Source organism: Malurus melanocephalus, unplaced genomic scaffold (genome assembly GCF_030028575.1).
Source record: "Malurus melanocephalus ecotype Western Australia unplaced genomic scaffold, MMel_1.1 scaffold_796, whole genome shotgun sequence".
NCBI lineage: Eukaryota > Metazoa > Chordata > Aves > Passeriformes > Maluridae > Malurus > Malurus melanocephalus.
Genome location: NW_026624028.1, coordinates 169,402 through 186,268, shown reverse-complemented (window position 1 = coordinate 186,268; position 16,867 = coordinate 169,402). Strand labels below are relative to the sequence as shown.

The 16,867-nt window shown below is 45.5% G+C and overlaps 1 protein-coding gene across 4 annotated transcripts in view; it reads left to right on the top strand.

The window, feature by feature from the left end:
• The first annotated feature begins 6,280 nt into the window (after positions 1-6,280).
• The window catches only part of MAP4K3 (mitogen-activated protein kinase kinase kinase kinase 3), a 65,855-nt gene continuing 55,268 nt past the window's right edge, over positions 6,281-16,867 (top strand). For all 4 annotated transcript variants that reach the window (XM_057385160.1, XM_057385159.1, XM_057385158.1 and 1 more), the window contains exons 1-2: positions 6,281-6,512; positions 14,921-14,978. In XM_057385160.1, the coding sequence (XP_057241143.1) occupies positions 6,402-6,512; positions 14,921-14,978 (169 nt within the window). In that variant the 5' untranslated portion in view covers positions 6,281-6,401. The remainder of the gene's footprint in view (positions 6,513-14,920; positions 14,979-16,867) is intronic.

Sequence of the window (16,867 nt, the reverse complement as noted above, 5' to 3'; positions counted from 1 at the left end):
TTCTTTTGTTTGTTTTTTTCCTTGATTCTGGCAAGGTGCTTTGGGTGGGTGAGCGAAGAGACTTTAATCTAAAGGCTAATTGTATTTCAGGAGGCTAAAATTTAGGATTGTTGAGAACTACTTGTGGAACTCCCAAGTGGCATTCTACAGCTGTCATCCCTTGCAGCATTGCCTGATGCTGCAGAAGCATTGTTTTTATAGCCTCATCTGGCTCCTCTCCTGTTTTGCCACATCCCTCTTGAACTGGAGGACCTAACACTGGGGGTGAATCCTGGAGAGGCCTCATCAGCTCAGGACAGAGTGGGGAGAAACCTCTTCTGGCTCTGCTAGACAAGTGGCCCATAGTGTAGCCTGTTTATCTTACCTGTGATAGGAACTTAACTTCTGGCTAATGGTCAGCCCATTGTCTGCTGAAACCCCAARTCCTTCTCAGCAGGGCTGTGGAGCAGATGGAATCTTCCAGCCTGGCTGAATGCACAGAGTTGTAGCCCCTCTGGGCAGATGTTCTGCCATGTGTTAGGGTAGTCACCCTCCCAATTTAGTGACACCTGTGGCTATTTGTGGTCCTCACTCAAGGTAGAACTAAGATAAAACTTCTTGGTGTTATATTAGATGTATAAATCCCCTGGAGGGAGTATCTCTGTCTCAATCTGTGTAGGACAAGACAACCACAAAAGCAGRTACGAGGTGACTCCAACAGGACCTACCTGTTTGCTGAGAAACAAAGCTCTGTGCTCAGTGGTAAGGYCAAGCACAGAAATCCATGGAAGGYTGACCACAAAGCTCTGCTTAGTGCTGATGCTGGTTTCCCCTACCATTGCTTCCAGGCATCTTGATTGTTCCCAGATCAATTAATTGATCTGTTGGGTTTTAGTCTGCTTTCTATGGCTGTGCTTACAAGCCTCATTTGGCAGTGACTTCTTCTGCTGTCACCTAATTGATGGTTATTGCATTAAGGCAATGCTTTCATTTCCCACCACCCTTTCCTCTCACCTTCTCTTCTTTCTTCTCCAGCCCTTTTGTCCTTCAACCAACCTTTCTCTCACATCTCCCTTCTTTTCTTCCTAGTCCTATGCTCACAGTGTTCTGTACCTGACCCTTTCCCTCCACCATTGCCTTTTGTGTTCACCCTAACTGCAAAATTGACTTCTCTGTCAGATTTTAACCTCTCTCCACCAATAAGGAGAGATAAGTGCAAAGAGATGTAAATTTAAAAAGAAACAGTTAAAAGAAAACATAGCAATGACCACAAGATACAAAGGTAAATGGTTCAACTTCAACCCACAAATGCAGAAAAGGTTTTTCCAATTTGCACTCAGATACGGAATGGCCACTGTTCCTGCTCTGGGGCATATGGCAAATGGATCTCTGTGGTTTAAAAACTCCCTTCTCCAGACAAAAAAATGGGAATGGGGGGAAAATAAAACCTGGAAAACTCTTTGTCTGAAAGGAGTCAATGCTGCCGAGGCCCCACACTCTCTGCTTCTGAGGGAAGACCCCCTGAACTTCCAGGGGCTTTTGTGCTGGAAACCACATCCTCCAGCTGTGACATGGTGGTATTAAATACTCAGCACTAAAGTTCATCCCTCCTTTYTTCTTCTAATCATAACAACTGTTTGATTTCATACCACCCACAGCATGGCAKGGGCATGGTTTTCAGCTCAAAGGACCTCACTTAGGACTGATGTTTATAGGGTCACAAGGTGATTTGTTTTAGTTCATAGATTTCCATCCTGGCCACAATCCAGACTGGCAATTACTGGAATTTTCAGAAGTCCAGCAACACTGGTACCACTCTATTCAGGCTACAACTCAAGTAAGTAAAATCCCAAGGCTGTAAGGGGATGACTGATTATTCCCCTCTCATTCCCCACCTCGGCCAGGCAGCAAGAGTTCTTAGTACAGTCAGTGCAGCTCCACCTTTGCCATGCAAGAGCTCCTGGAATGGTCCAATGGACACTGTCCAACTCATTACACAAAGGCCAAAGCCTAATGGGAATTCTTGAGATCTTAGAGTGGCCTGGAGGAGCAGGATAAAAAACACCACAGTCAGGAAGAGCAGATCTGCAACRTGCTGGATGAGAATTTGCTCCCAAAAGAAGCCGATGGATGCCAGAACACACCTGCAAAGAACAGCTACAGCCACACCCAGGAATCCAGTCACGATCCTTCTTGAGTCTGTTTCTACCAAACCCRAGAAATTAAGAATGGGTGTTGCCACAGACAAGCAGGAGGAAGTGGGGGGACACCTAGAAGTAGCCACRAGGGCAGCTGGCCCGTGCCAGGCAGACCTGCAGGAGGAGGAATCCCAGATCTGTGAGTGAGCACCTGTAAGTACAAACTGCTGCTGTAGCAATGCTGCTACAAACCAGCAGCTTTGTAGTTGTGCCATAAACTTCCCACTATCATATAAACCATATAATCATACAGCTTCAGCCACGTGACCTTCAGGATGTGGGTGCAGCATGGTTCTATGCAGTGACACACTCCTTGCTCCCTATTTCCTTCTAGAGCTCAAGTTTAAAGTAGTTTGGATGGAATGAAATGCTCCAGTTTCTAAATTCAGGGGAGTTTCCATGCAGACAGGTTCTGCCGTAATTATTTTTAGCATGTGGCTTCTGCTGTCGATTTCTGACATGGCTCCTGCCAGACCCTTCCCAGTGAAATCAGAATGTTGGGTTTCAAACTTGTGTCCTGGATGCAGTAGCAATGGCCAATGCCCCAATGGCTATAAAACATTATCTATGACATGGGAGCCTGATTTCTTCCCTTCCCCTTGCCCCTCCCACAAGGATACTGCTTCTCTTTGAAAGGCATCAATGAGTATTTCCCCAGAAATGTAAAAACACGAGGAAATGCTTACTACTGGGCTTCTGGGCAAAAGTGATCAGTGTGTTTCCTCTCACACTATACTCATGCCCCTCCTGGTTAAGAAAAACCTTCCCAGAAAAGGCTTGTGCTGCAGCAGGAGAAACAATGCTGTGACTAATGTAAAATTGTGTGCAGGAACTCTGCCTGCTGGGAACTGGCCACTGCCAACTTCCCTCAAGCAGCCCATGCTGCCCAGTGGCAGTGATGGATGAAACATGGAACTTGCAGCAGAGGGAATGAGGCAGGGATCAGGCTGGATCTCATTCAGCCTTTATTTTTTGCAAGATGGGAGATGGGGAGGGTGTTCAAGAAAAAAGAAGAAGGAAAAAGTGATGCAGGGGAACAGACAAGAGTTGACATGAGATGCTGCAAGGAAAGGGTACCAAGGAGAAGCTGCCTGAGGTCAGGGGGGGCTGGGGGTCAGATACTCCTCTGGGGAACTGTTAAAACAGGAGGAGAACATAGAAGAAGCCAACTATTCCAACTGTTGGCATCATGCTGGATTTTTTTTTTTTTTTTTCTGTGAAGTATAGTGTAAAACTCTCACGTTTGAGGAGAGGGGGAAAATGCCCAGACTGCATTGTAGCTTTTTTGCAGTCTTAGAGTAATCCCTGAAAGTGTGAGGCTTAGCTCTTCCCGCTGGGTATCAGGAGTGAMTGCAGCAGGGTTATACCATTATGGGATTTGTGTCAATATCCCACATCTGGAGCTAACTGGGCTCTCTGCATTTGTACTTTCCTTCCTACACTTCCTTTGGGGCACAACCAACCTACCCTGGGACTGACAAAAACCTCAGCTGACCTGACCAAGGCAGCCTTCAGCAGCCCAGAAAGAACTTGCCAACCTCCATGTCTGATCCCATCTGGCTCAAACAGTCCCCTCTGAGGACATCTTCCCTCTCAGAACAGTTCCAGTGCCAYAAGCAGAAGGGACAGGTAGGCCAGTGGCCACCTTTCCTCTGCAGYAGTGCAGAGTGCCTTTAGTCTGGCRTGGAAAGAYGCCAGAGARTTGGGAAGAGRTTTTCAACTGTGACAAATTGTATTGGTGCCACCTGGCCAGGTGGAGTCTGCCAATGCATGCTGGCAAAAGAACCAGAGCACCCACTTGAAGCAGCAGCCAGGACCAAGGGCTGCAGAGCATTTCAGATCAAAGCAGCAGCAGCAGGAGCAGCAGCAGGATGGATGGATTGTGAAAACAGCTGGAAACAACAAGGAATCCAGTATTAGCAGGGTATTTTCTGTGGCTCTGGGGTGCAGCTGGGGCTGGTGGTCCCTGAAGGCACCAAAACTCTTCCTGCAATTGGCAATGACTGAACTCTCATAATGATGTCTGACACCCAAATGCAGTTTTATTGAGTTCATTTGACTTTCCTCCATGGTGTTGCAGAGGAGCCCAGCCTGCCTCTCTGCAGCATATGGCTTGACTATCCTATCACAGCCACATCCAAGGAATAGGAGGAAAAGGAGAAAGTGAGAGAAGTCTTCCCAAAGCGTGGGAAAGCAAATGATGCCTGATACTAATTTGATCTGACCTGTTTCTGAAGGCAGTGGAGGACACACCTCTCAGCTCCATCTGTCTCTCTTACCGAAGAGAAGGGACACAGACACTCCCAGAGAAACCTGTGGGTGTTTTTACAAGAGCAGAGGAAGAACAGGCAGCTGCCATGGATAGAAAGCAGRATTTAAGAGGGAAAATAATCCAGCTTTCTTCATTCATAACCATTTCTACCAAAGCAGAACTTGGCAAGAACATAATATGGGAACAACGATAAGCCAGTTCCCCTCTAATGGGAYAAAAATGAAGACTGAGAGGCAAGAACAGAAGGGTGACAAGGTTATCGGCTTTCCCCAGCAGGATGTCTGTCAGCCTTTCTGGATGGAACTCAAATTTCCTGGCATTTCCTTGTGTAACTCATTCAGAACTGCTGCTACTTCTGAACTTGTCACAGAGCCCAGTCCCCTTGGACTGGCTCTCAGAGCATCTGTGGCAGCCCTGTCCAGCTAATCTGTGCCTGTCCCGGTGCTTCCGCTGCAGAAAGCAGCAAAGTGTGCCACAAAAACCTCAGGAAAGATTACTGACACCTGAATCTAAATCTGGCCGGTTTGAGCCCATTTTGCTTGTGAAGAGCAAAGAAAGGTGCTAAAACAAAGCCAAGGGCAGGAATGCACGGCCCAGGGTGGCTGGAAGGACAAACACTGACAAGACAAAATGCAATTTCACAGGCATCACCTGCCAGAGCTCAGGCTCCTCTCGAGCTCCTTGGAGCTCCGTTTCTGCTCTGATAATCACACAWGGAAATGAGGCCAAACCCAGCCCCCTGTCCCAACGCACCTTCTCAGCAGAAAGGGAAGATCCCACACTAATATCTTCGGCAAGGCAGACGGTGTTGTGTCCAATGATTCCCCCCATCCCACTCTCTTTATTTCACCCCTTAGTCACTGGCAGCAGAAGCTTGGTGGGGAAAGTCTGAGAGGTGCCCTAGCACCCCACAACTCACCCCACAACTCACCCCACAACTTCAGGGGCTGCACATCTGGGTAGAAGTGTTCCCACAACCATCTGGTGCTTGTTCCCCACACAAAGAGGGTCGGGAACATAGACAAAGATGGAGGCAAGCACCCCACACTCCTCCTCCATGCTGTAAACCTGTGTGCAAAAGTGAAAATCTTACAGCGGCAGCACTAGTGTGAGAGGAGAGGGGGCACGCCACTTTATACCACAATGCTCCAAAAAGTCACAAAGTAAGAGGAAGCCATTCCATGGGCGAGAGGAAGATGTTACCCAGACGGAGAGCATGGGATGGGTGYGCAAAGAGGCTGTGCCAGTGCCGCAGGGGACCGGCGGATTTGAGGRTATCCCTAACGCGTGTTTCCCGCTGGGGAAAGGCAGATAACCCCCTCAGGATCTCCCGCAGGATCCAGCACCGCAGGCTGTGGGCAACTGGACAGTGCAGAGATGACCGTGGCTTCCCAGTTGTGGGAACTGGGACAGGGAGCGCTGGGTTCCCGCACACCCAAATGAGGGTGCAAATGCCCTGTCTCACGCTGGAGAGCCAGGGATGGACACCGAGGAACGGGAGAGGCGGTTGCTGGCGCAGGGGGACAGCACCGCGGTGTCCTCGGGCTCCGGTGCTGCAGCGGCGGCGGGCACGGGGGGCTCTCCGCGTCCTCAGCTGCACCCGCCGGCTCCCGCGCCATGGGCCCGGCTGCGGAGGGTGCCGGCTACACGCTCCTTAGGATAATGCCGGGCTGGCTCGCCGGGGCTGGAAGCGAACGGCGCCCCGTGCCCGCGACGCCGCTCCCATCGATGCCGTGAGGGAACGGAGCCCGGGCCCGCCCCCCGCACGCGCAGGACGCGGCGCCCCGGGCAGGGAGGCGGGCGCTGTCCCGCGCCTGCGCGCTGAGGCGGCGGGCGCCATGTTGGCGGGGCGGGCTGCGCGGTGGCGCTGAGAGCTCGGGGCCGCCGCGTTCGCTCCCCGTCTCCGCCCGGGGCCCGGGGGGTCGCGGCCGAGCGGGGCCTCCCCTGGCACCATGAGCGGCGGCGGAGGCGGGCGGGTSTGCGACCTGTCCCGGCGCAACCCCCAGGAGGACTTCGAGCTCATCCAGCGCATCGGTAGCGGCACCTACGGCGACGTTTACAAGGTGGGCGCCGCGCCGCGGCCCGGCGGGGGTGTCGCCTGTGTCCCCCTTGTCKCTGTCAGGCAGCCGGCTCCTCCAAAATCTGGGAGGGCTTTCCGCCGCCTGGCGGCGTCTCCCGGCCCTCCCGAGGACAGCGAGGCCGCCCCCCTCCGGCGGGGTTTCGGGTTCCGCACCGGCACAACCCCGGTGTTCGCCTGGCCCTGCCGCCTTCCCCACCGCCGGACCGGCAGAACCGTGCAGAGCGATCCCCGGGCCGCCTCGGTGCTGCGGGACCGGCCCCATCCTGGCTTCCGGCGGCCGTGGAGCCGCCCCGGCGGTCGCTGTGGCCGCTGCTGCTCGGTGCCGGCTGTGTCACGGGTGGAGTTCGGGGGTCGGGTCTCTTTCAGAGCGAGCAGGGAGCTGTAAGCGTGTGGGGAACTTGTTCACTCGGTTCCAGCGTAAATGCCGTGGTGTTGGTCCTAGTTCGTCCTCCCGTCGCTGTCTTGTATGGAAATGCCGGTGTTTTGTGTTTGTGTCGGCGTGAAACGTGAGTCTGACCGTGTGGAGGGCAAACTGGTGTCGTTAGGATGAGAGTCTTCCAGGATTCCGACTTAACTTCAAACGCAGGAAAAACAAAACTAAAGCAAAAGCAGCTGAATAATTTGGGTGTCTTTTTGTTCAGGTTTTTTGGGTTTTTTTTTTTTTTTTTTTTTTTTTTTTTTTTTTTTCTGCCGGTGTATGTTGTCATTTGTGTCTCCTGTTGTCATTTGTGTCTCCTGTTGCCTGTTGGGATGTGGCAGCCTCTCCCTGGGATACGATGACAGTGGTTGTTACCTGCTTTTGTTTGGCCTTGGAGTAGAAGGGAGAGCTGAAGTTTGTCATGTGCAGCCTGGTGGAAGCATTATTTGAACCGTGTGCTTTCCAAGCATCTTCTGGCCTGGTTTTGTCATCACAGGGCGTGTATGTGTGTGTTTGAGGAAACTTGAGTTGGTAGGCAGGACTGTAGGGAAACATGCAGAGCTATTCTGCAATATGAGGTGCACAGAGCTGGTGCTAATACTGCCTTTCACTTTAAGTGAATGTGCCTAGAATGAAGTCTGGTTTGGGTTGGGCCGATTTTGGTTTAATCTCATCTCGCYTAAATGTCATGGAAGTTTTAGGACCTAAATCCTCTTGGTGTGCTAACTCCTTGCTTTGTTAATTACGTAATTGAAAGGGGGTTTTGTGTTTTTTGCTCCACCTTACCAGCTTTCTTTGAGTGTTTGTGTACTATGCTGATGTTTTGCTTGTCCAAGTCTACTTGCCTTATGCTCTGTTATTGTTTTTCTGCAAACTGTTTTATGTTGTGCATATCTTTTTCTGCTGCAGTTTTTAACTGGCATATTAACTCTGTTACCTTATCAATCAGATTTTTTGTCAGTRCTCTGTACATGATTTTGATGGATGWCAATTAACCAAATCACCTGTCTYCATGGTTTCATTTTAAGGATGTTACCTCCAAACATAGAGTTTGGAATATTTATGTATGCAGTATCACCGTGCATGTGAAACCTGTTTAATTTAATTGGATTTGCGAAGGTTTCCTTTATGTTTATCATACTTAAATTGCTGCCACCTTCAGTTTGATGCACTGATTGTGACTTTTTCTTGTTTGAGGCACAGAGTGGATTTGTTGATGCTTACAATGTGCCTGTACCAGCTGAGATAGAAGGTGATATAGCAGGACCAGGATAAACAGGCTGGTATTAGTTATTTCTTCTAGATGAGAGATGTTTTCTGATTAGATTGTGGACACTGTRGGGAAGATGAGAGGTGCTTTTCTCCTGTGTGGGTTATTGCCTGTTTCATTCTGAGGCAAGGTCTTGCCCAAGGTGTCTTCAAAGTGGAACATAAAAGTAACTCAAAAACAACAATGAAAGCAAATTACTTTTAATGTGACAACAAAGTAGTAATATAGTCTGAAGTGTCATCCACGTGTGAGTTTACTAATGCCTTATCTTATGTTTGTGAGTGGTTTCACAAAGCCCCTTTCTTTTACCTTCGCCTGTCACCTGTAGGTGAACTTTGAGGTTGATGAAATAATTGTGTGGAGTTRAAATCAGCCATGTGACAATGGTGCTCATCAGTTGTGGGAGTTCAGCAGAGTGGTTTCAAGCACTGCCTGTATTCCGGCAGCTTCAAGCTGTAGTTTGTGGTTTTGCCCCCTTAGCAGAGAGAGCCGTGTAGGAAAGTGTTTTTGCTGTTAGCAAGTAGGGATTATTGCCTTTATAAGATGACAGTCTCGTTACCTGAGTCTTGCTAAATGCTGACTTTCTGTAACCTGCTTTCCTGGCAAAGCATTGAGGAGCTGAATTCTGAGCAGAGTGGCATCTATTTCTCTTACTGTGTTCTAGTTGGACTGAGCTGGAGCAAGGCATGGTTTAAATGGTTGTTTTGTTTAAAAAAAAAAAAAGATACAGATATATATATGTATTAAAGAAAAGAGAGGCAGAGTCTTTATTTTGGAGTTTATTGAATTCGACATAAGAGCTGGTGGTGTGGACTGAACTGGGAAGGTTGGAAAGGAAGGAGGATGTGGGTCAGGTGGATACAATCTTGGTATTGCAAGATCTGCTCTTTAGGCTGGTATCTGGAAAGGGACTTGCCAGTCTACTGCCAGTATGGATTCTTGGCTCAAACCAATATTTTACAATTGCCTGCACTCCCACCAAATTTCAGCTTTGAAAGAGGCCTTGGAGTAAATAATGTTGGATCTATTGCAAGAAAGGTTACTTGTTCATACCATTAGCTCTCCATCAAACATTCACAGTCAACAATAATGTGTATATTCTGACTAGCACCAGTGCAAATTTGTTGTAAGAGTTGAAGTGTTGCCTCAGTTGCTTAGTTCTTCATGTATCCCTTGTTTAGGTAATGTCTGTGTTTCTGTATTGCATTGTTGGAAAGAATTTAATKGTATGGGGTGGTCAGCAAAGTATAAAAGAAGAATTAGGGTTTATTGGTTGTGAAACAGAGATAATGTCCCACTCAGTTTCAGGAAATACTCCTAAAGTTAGATGAGGCAGTTGCTTAATTTGCTCTKCATTTATCTATCTCACATTTAGAAAGACTCTTCTGTCTCTTGGTTTGAAATTGCCTTTCTAATAATACTTAGTCCCAGATACTCTGTAAGTTGTGCYATTCTTTTCAGGTTTGTGTTACAAGTGCTTTCACCAGGTTTGCTGACAGAGACTGTATTGTTATGTTTCCTGTTTGTCCCCATCATCGTACCCTTGGTTTTGGTAGTAACTGCATGGAGTTTGGAAGTATTTTCTGGGGTGATTGTAGGTCCATTATTTTTGTTCTTGTGATTAATAATGTAATCAGATCACAGCATATCTTGAAAAAAAATATTTGCTTTGATTTAATAAAGGCGGAACTTCATTTCAGTCATCTCACTGCTCATTTGTCTACTGCAGGTGAAGCTTTCCAAAGATTTGCAGCACCTTACTACAAGAACGGCCCTTCTTTTACGTTCCCCTTTACTGAAACTCAAACAGTTGTGATAGTTAGCAAGATTATTGTTCCTACAGAGGTTATCTATTATACTGCGTCTGCCTTTTTTCRGTTCTTTKTGGCATTTATGGATTCAGCCAGATAACAAATGAGACACACAACTCAGTGGGGTGTGCTTTGCTTGAAGTCTCATGTTTTAAATAAGGAAAGCCTGATTTTTGTTCCCCAGCCCTTTGGCAGGGAGGTTGGTTTTGGTGAGGGAAGTTGTGTATCCATCAGCTTAACTGCCTTAATGAAAACTTCAGGTTCTGTGGGTGTCACTGGGGAACAGCGGGTGAGTTACTGCTTTCTGCTGCCATTCCTATTTTGGGGGTCTGGTTGCTGATAGAACTTCTGTGTGTTGCTGGAAGAGAATGTGTCCAGGTCAGATGAACCTGGATTTTGATGAATTTCCATTTTGCAGTCCTCTTTACATGTGTGTGCCCTTGCTCCTCTTTCCTGGGGTGATCTAGYAGGGCATCAATTCTTCTTTAGTTTGCTGCTTTTGAAATGTTGAAACTGTGCCTTTTAGTTGTGTGCTTTTTGATAGGCATTTAGTCTTCCTTTCTTCCTGATTGACATTAGAGCTTTTGAAGCTTCCTGACTTTGTTAGGAATAAATGTCTGTGTTTTGACATCTCTCTATTCAGCTTTAATTGGTTTTTGAAGCTTGTTAGGTAGGCAGAGAGGGGRGTGGATGTTTTGCCATCCCATTTTTACTGCACTGAATAAGTGCTGTAGGGCTTAGTTTCTGGGGCTGTGTTTTCTTTAAACAATAATCTGTGCCTTGCACAGAGATTTTTGTTTAATATTAACTTTATCAAAACATTGCTTTCTAAAATTGTCACTCTGTCAGGTTGTGGTATCACACTTTCTACCAGCATGTGGAAGCTAATTATTTTTAGCTGGGGGAGTYGTGAGGGTTTGAGAGAGGCTGAAGAGAATGGCTCTAAGGGCTGGACACAAGAGGGTTGGGGAATCATTTGGGTGCATTTTCCTGAAGAGCAGAGCTAATCAGCCTCAGGAAGCCTCCTCTGTACACTGGGACCAGTTATCCCATTAAGTAGTCACTTGTTTAGAAATCGCTTTGTTCGATAATTCACACAGGAAGGGTTCAAACCAAGAAGCCCCTGTCTTAGACTTTGCTTTTTTGGCTTTATTGCAGCATTATTTGCTTTATATTGTCGGTTTCCATTTGAAGGATAAACAAAGCCTGACAATTTTTAGCTTTTATTTCTAGTTGGTGGCAGTGTTTTATATAAAATTTTTATCTGATATCCTACTGTTGTTATGGAGTACACTGGTAATTATTTTCTGTTTAATCAGGTAGTGTTTTTATGCTTGACCTAGCAGTTGGTGGAATTCTTGAAACTCCTCTTCAGATGGCAGTCTGGATCTCTGGAAGAATGTCATTTTTTCAGCTGCTGATAGAATTGGCATCCTTCTATCGTTTCCAAGAGCAGACATTGTGTAAAKGCTGCATACATTTGCTAAAGTGTCTGCATGTAGATGTGGGCAATGTAGACTAATCTTTGCCTCCAGGAAACCTGTTCATAATGCATTCTCACTGACATAGGGAAATCTGCATTTGCTGGAAGGGTTTGAAGGATCCTGCCCATAGAAACAGAAGTGGATGCTGTAAACCTCAGCATCACAAAGGCTGGGAGTTAGAGCATGTAAGAGTGTAAGTGGTAACAAAAAATAAGCTTGGGTTTTCTTACATGAGTCTCTTCAAAATTTTAGTTGCATTTTGTCAGCACAGAAATATTTGTTTGAAATCATTCTTCACCCACCTAATCCTAATTGATTCTCCAGTCTCAAAACCCATAAGCAATTGGTAATTTTAGTTGGAGGTACTGTGTGATACATATGCGAGCACCCCAAATTTAGGGTCAGAGCCAGCTCCAACAGGTGTTGAAAACCATACAGTGCTTCAGTCATTCTCAGTCTCTCATTTGAGATTAGAGGAGCAAKTGCTTCACAGCTGTTAATCTGAAAGGTGTTTGAGATCTAGTAAAACCTGTCAGGAGTATCTCATTCTCATCCCTAGCCTTTGCAAGGAACCCTTGGGTCACTGCAATCAGAATAATCTTTTTATATACTCAGATTAACAAAGACAATTCATATTCCTACTTTGGATAATGCCTTCAATGCTGATAACCCAAATGGAACAAGATGCAAAGTTATAACTTATTCAAATTCTCAACTTGGAGTCATGTTTTTTTAATCTTGTCCTTAAGCACAGGGTAGCCTGCTGTTGCTGAAGGTGTTGGTGACCTGCAGTAAATCAGATTTTGTTCCTCCTTTCTGGCTTTCATAAGTTCAGGAAGATACTGGTCTAGAGAATGACCCACTGACCACAGARTCCCACTACTGCTTGTGCTGAAGGAAGGAAGAAATGCCTAAGGGTGAAAAGACACAAGGTTTGTGCTTTGCTGCCCACAGTTCAAACAGTTCTTTTGAAAATGTGACATTGAAGGTGAAATCCCTTGGCAATGAGAGGGAGCTGAATCGGCCTCAAGGTTACAAGTGCAGGTTAGGGAAGGCTAATCACTACTCTGACTTTGTTTCTTTGGTTGGCATCTTACATGTCCTTCTTCTGTATCCTGTTTCTATAGATTTGTCTATCTACTAGTGATAGAGGGTTGTTTTTTTGGCATCACCACCATGTAAGATTTTGTGATGAGTATCCTCATATGTTCTAACCAGATTTGTTTTGAAATTGTCACTAGCTCATACCCTCTTTCTTTCTTTCATTGCCACAGCACTCTGTACAGTGTAGTGACCTATGGAGCCATAGCCAGCGACACAAACTCCTGACAGCTGGACACAGTATTGTTAAAAATAAATAAAACAAAAAAATTATGAGCTATGTTTCTGCAGCCTGTGAAATGTTTCCATCCTGGCTTGTGCAGGTTGKGTAACTTGAGGATCTTCTCACTTGTATCCACTACGGTTGTATCTCACCGATTATCTTATCAGTACAAGTTGCCCAAAAACAAGTCTGTAAGTGTTAACAAGACTCTCTGATTGATCACAGGTCTTTGTTAGAGCTTCAGTAATTTTTATTGTTTATCTTGGAGGTTAAAAAATGCTGGTGTTTGATTCATGATGTTTTGCTTCTGTTTGTTTCTTGCTATGAGGGAAGTATGTTGGAAGGAGAAATGAGGAGTAAAAATCATAGCTTGCACTTTCTCATGTGTTGCTTTTACTCTCTGGTACAGATGAAAGGAACTCGTGATTTTGCTGTTCTTAATGTCTATGCATCCTTTTTCCACCAGTGGTAGATGGAGACATTGCAGCCATTGGTGGAGTGGATAAATAATGACTTACAGGGAAGATTGRCAGAGGAAATTTATTTGCTRACTGTTTTTTCYACAGTTGATCAGGTTTGGACTACTYCTTGACTTTTATAGGATTCYCACTGGTCTCGGAATCTATCCCTGACACTKTGCCTGCAAATTATTTGCAAATGCCRATACTACTGCCATTGCAGCAGTGTTGCCACACCAAAGAATAGTGAGAGGTTTGARATCAGCTGTCCAGGGAGTGAGCTGGGTAGATCTCTRAACATAGGAATATCCTCTGCATTTATTTCCAGACTTTATTSCTGATTACTTTYTATAGTCTWAGGGGTATTTTCGCCTACACTTTTGGCTCCACATCAAGGTCCCAAGCTGCCATGTAACAAACCTTACACATATTTGGTGAGTCCATAAAAGGTATGAGTTTCTGACTTCCTAAAGTGACTCAAATGAGATTATTAGCAGCTTCCAAGGTGGGCCYCTGGCTACATGTAAGTTTTGTAATTCTGGCCTTTGCAAAAGCAGGCKCTGAGCCCTGTGTAGGGGGTGGAATGGGCACTGCATTCTGTGCAGCTGCAGGTACCAAGCCTGTCTTGGGGACAGAAGAGGCTGTAGCGGGGCATCCTTCAGGAGCTGCTGCTGCTTGAGTGCTGGGAAGCAGCTTTGCTGCCTTCTCCCCATCGCTGTTTACAGGGGCACAGAAGTGCTCTGAAAGCACTGGGCAAATGGCTTCTCATTTTCAATTAGCAGTCAAATGGAAGAGCTGTAGGAGAGAAATCATTTTAATGATAATTTATGTTGCTTCTTAATTTTTTTTTTTAAATGTAGCTTGCTCTGTTGCTCAGTAGACTGAAGCCTTTGCAGAACAGAGGCCTGTTGGTCAGAGCACAGTTCTAATGGCATCAAGGTTGTGGGTTTGATACCTGTGAGGACCATTCACGTAGGAGCTGGCCTTGAGGATCCTTGTGAATCCCTTCTGCCTCAGAATATTCTGTGTGAAAACGCAGTGAAGCTCCTGAGTCATTGCTGCTGCAGCTGGTCCCAGAGCTGCTGTGGTTCTGAAGGGAATGTTTGGAGGGAATGCTCCCTATCTCTTTTCTTGCTGGCTTGCTTTTTTGAACCCTTTGAAGCAAGGGGAGGATGCTGTTGCTGTTGGAGGGTAAGGTCCAAGGGGCCTGGCAKGTAGTGAAATGGGGAAGAAGTATGGCATTGCCCTTGGGAGTCTTACAAGTGTTCCCACACACTGCAGAACACAGTCCTTGATGTCCCATGGGTCCCTTGTTTGGTGAGAGACCCATGTGTGTTACACTTGATTTTCAGTCTCTCAGCAGTTGGTTTGTTTGTGGATTTTAATGCGGAAGCACAGCGTGGTCGAGSACTTGCATAATTAAAGTGTTGTGTGGCTTTGTAGTTTCCTGAGCAGACTTAAAGCTTCAGCTCTCAGCACAAATCAGCTGTTTAATGCTCCCCAACAAGTGGTTTCATGGTGTTAAACTCAGTTTCACTTTGACTACGTGCTCTCATAGAACATCAAATCGAGAATGCAGAGGTGGGTGCTGCGTTCTGCTTTCTAAATAATCCTTTTTTTTTATAGGCTCGAAATGTCAACACGGGAGAGCTTGCAGCAATTAAAGTAATAAAACTAGAACCAGGTAAGTGTTTTCTTAACTGAAGGAGGCTACAGAAACTAAATATTTTCTGTGCTAAAGATAACAATCGTACAAAATCAATCAAGTCCACTTATTGAAAGAAGGGAATTGTTGATTTCTAGCATAGAAAAAAATATGCTGCTCTAAAAAAATAATGACAAGCAAGACATAAGAGGAAAAATGTAATTGGGGGACAGTTAAGTGAAAGCTGATTAAAATTTCAGTGAGAGTTGTGGGTTTTTTTTGTCTTAATTACCATGTTCAACCCACATGATATAAAAACCTCTAGAACAAAAAATATTWGGAAGCCAGCAAGGCAGGAAAGAACTCACCTAGTAAAAGAGTAGAGGAAGAAATAAAACCAGGTGTGGAATAATAGCTGAACATCAATATCCGTGGGTTAAGTACATTTCCTGAAAATCTTTTGGAGTCTCTGATTAGGACATCTTTGCTSTCTGCTAGATTTATGCTTGACCTGTGCTTCTGTTGTGATTTCACAGAGCACATGTGCCCTATGGATCAGTTCTCAGCCTGCAAAGTCTGTTCTGTTAATARGAGTAGCCTTGTTGAATAGGACTAATCTGGGAAGTAAAACATCCAGACTTTTTGTTTAACTTCTAACTGTTGGTGTTCCATTTGCCACATTTAATGTTGGTGTGTGTGTGTGTGTAATATTTTAACTACCTGGTTTGATCCTTAAGGCCTGTGTGGGCTAGAAGGGAAAGAAATTACTATTTTTTTCCATTTCTTCCCTTTCAGTTCTGGAAGTGGTTAGAGATGTTGTGTTTTCACAATGCAGGCACATTTAGAAATTCAAGACAGGASAGCATGTTACTAGGTAGTTCAAAAAGTGTATGTTCATCACGCTTCTTTTCCTCACACTGGAAGTGTGATCTCAGATGCTYCTGTCTAGTTCTGCTGCTTTGTTTTTTTTATGGCAGTTCCCATTGCTGGAATCCTTGTCTGTGTATGACATGGGTTATCAGTCCAGCTAAGCTGAGCATGAGAATTGTGCTGTTGGCAGAGCCTGGGGATGCACTGCAGCTGGGGTAACTTGCCCTCATGCTGTGCACAGTGATGGGTGAACCATGGGCATCTTGCACTTAAATATTTTTGGCAGCCTTTGGACACCTGAGTGGTGGTCAGAGAAYAGATTTCAGCAGTCCTGTTTTGAAAGTTTTGCAGATTGGGCTAGAGTGTGCAGATTCAGGKTTAATAATATTTGGTCACATACTGRAGGAAYTGTGTCCTTTCATGGAGGTCCATATGTGAAAATAATTTCTTTGTTCTTGAGTATCTGCATGTTTAAAAGTCTAGCCAGGAGACAGGAAGCCATCAGCAATGCACTGCAAATCGATGTTAACTTGCAGCTTATGTTTTGAAATTTGCTATCAGTTAAATAAAATACAAGGGAATATAATCTTTCTGGTTATAAATAACTAAATGGATAGGTCATCAGTATGTTAATGTACTGGAAGAAATTTAAAACATTCCCAAGAGAAAAACTTCTCAGTTGTATTTTCAGTTTCACACGTGATTTTCTCAGTGTACACATCTGGTAAGGACCTTTAGTAGAAAGATTGGGACAACCATGGTACCAAATAGTGAGATTCAGGTAAATGCCACCCCTGTGTCAGTGTTTTCTGGATGTGAATTATTCACAGTCCATAAATATACATTTTTGTGGAGTCTGCTGAACTACTGCAGCAGCAGCCTGCTAATGACTAGGGTTTTCTTGCTTAGGAAGATGAGCTAACGAGTATGGGCATGTGGCCAAAAATAGCAAAGTTTTGTTTTGTTTTTAAGARCCCATGCTATTGGCAGGGCTTATGCAGATGGACACAGTGGGGTCTCAGGGAAAATAAGGACTTTAGAAAGAGCTATGGCCAATA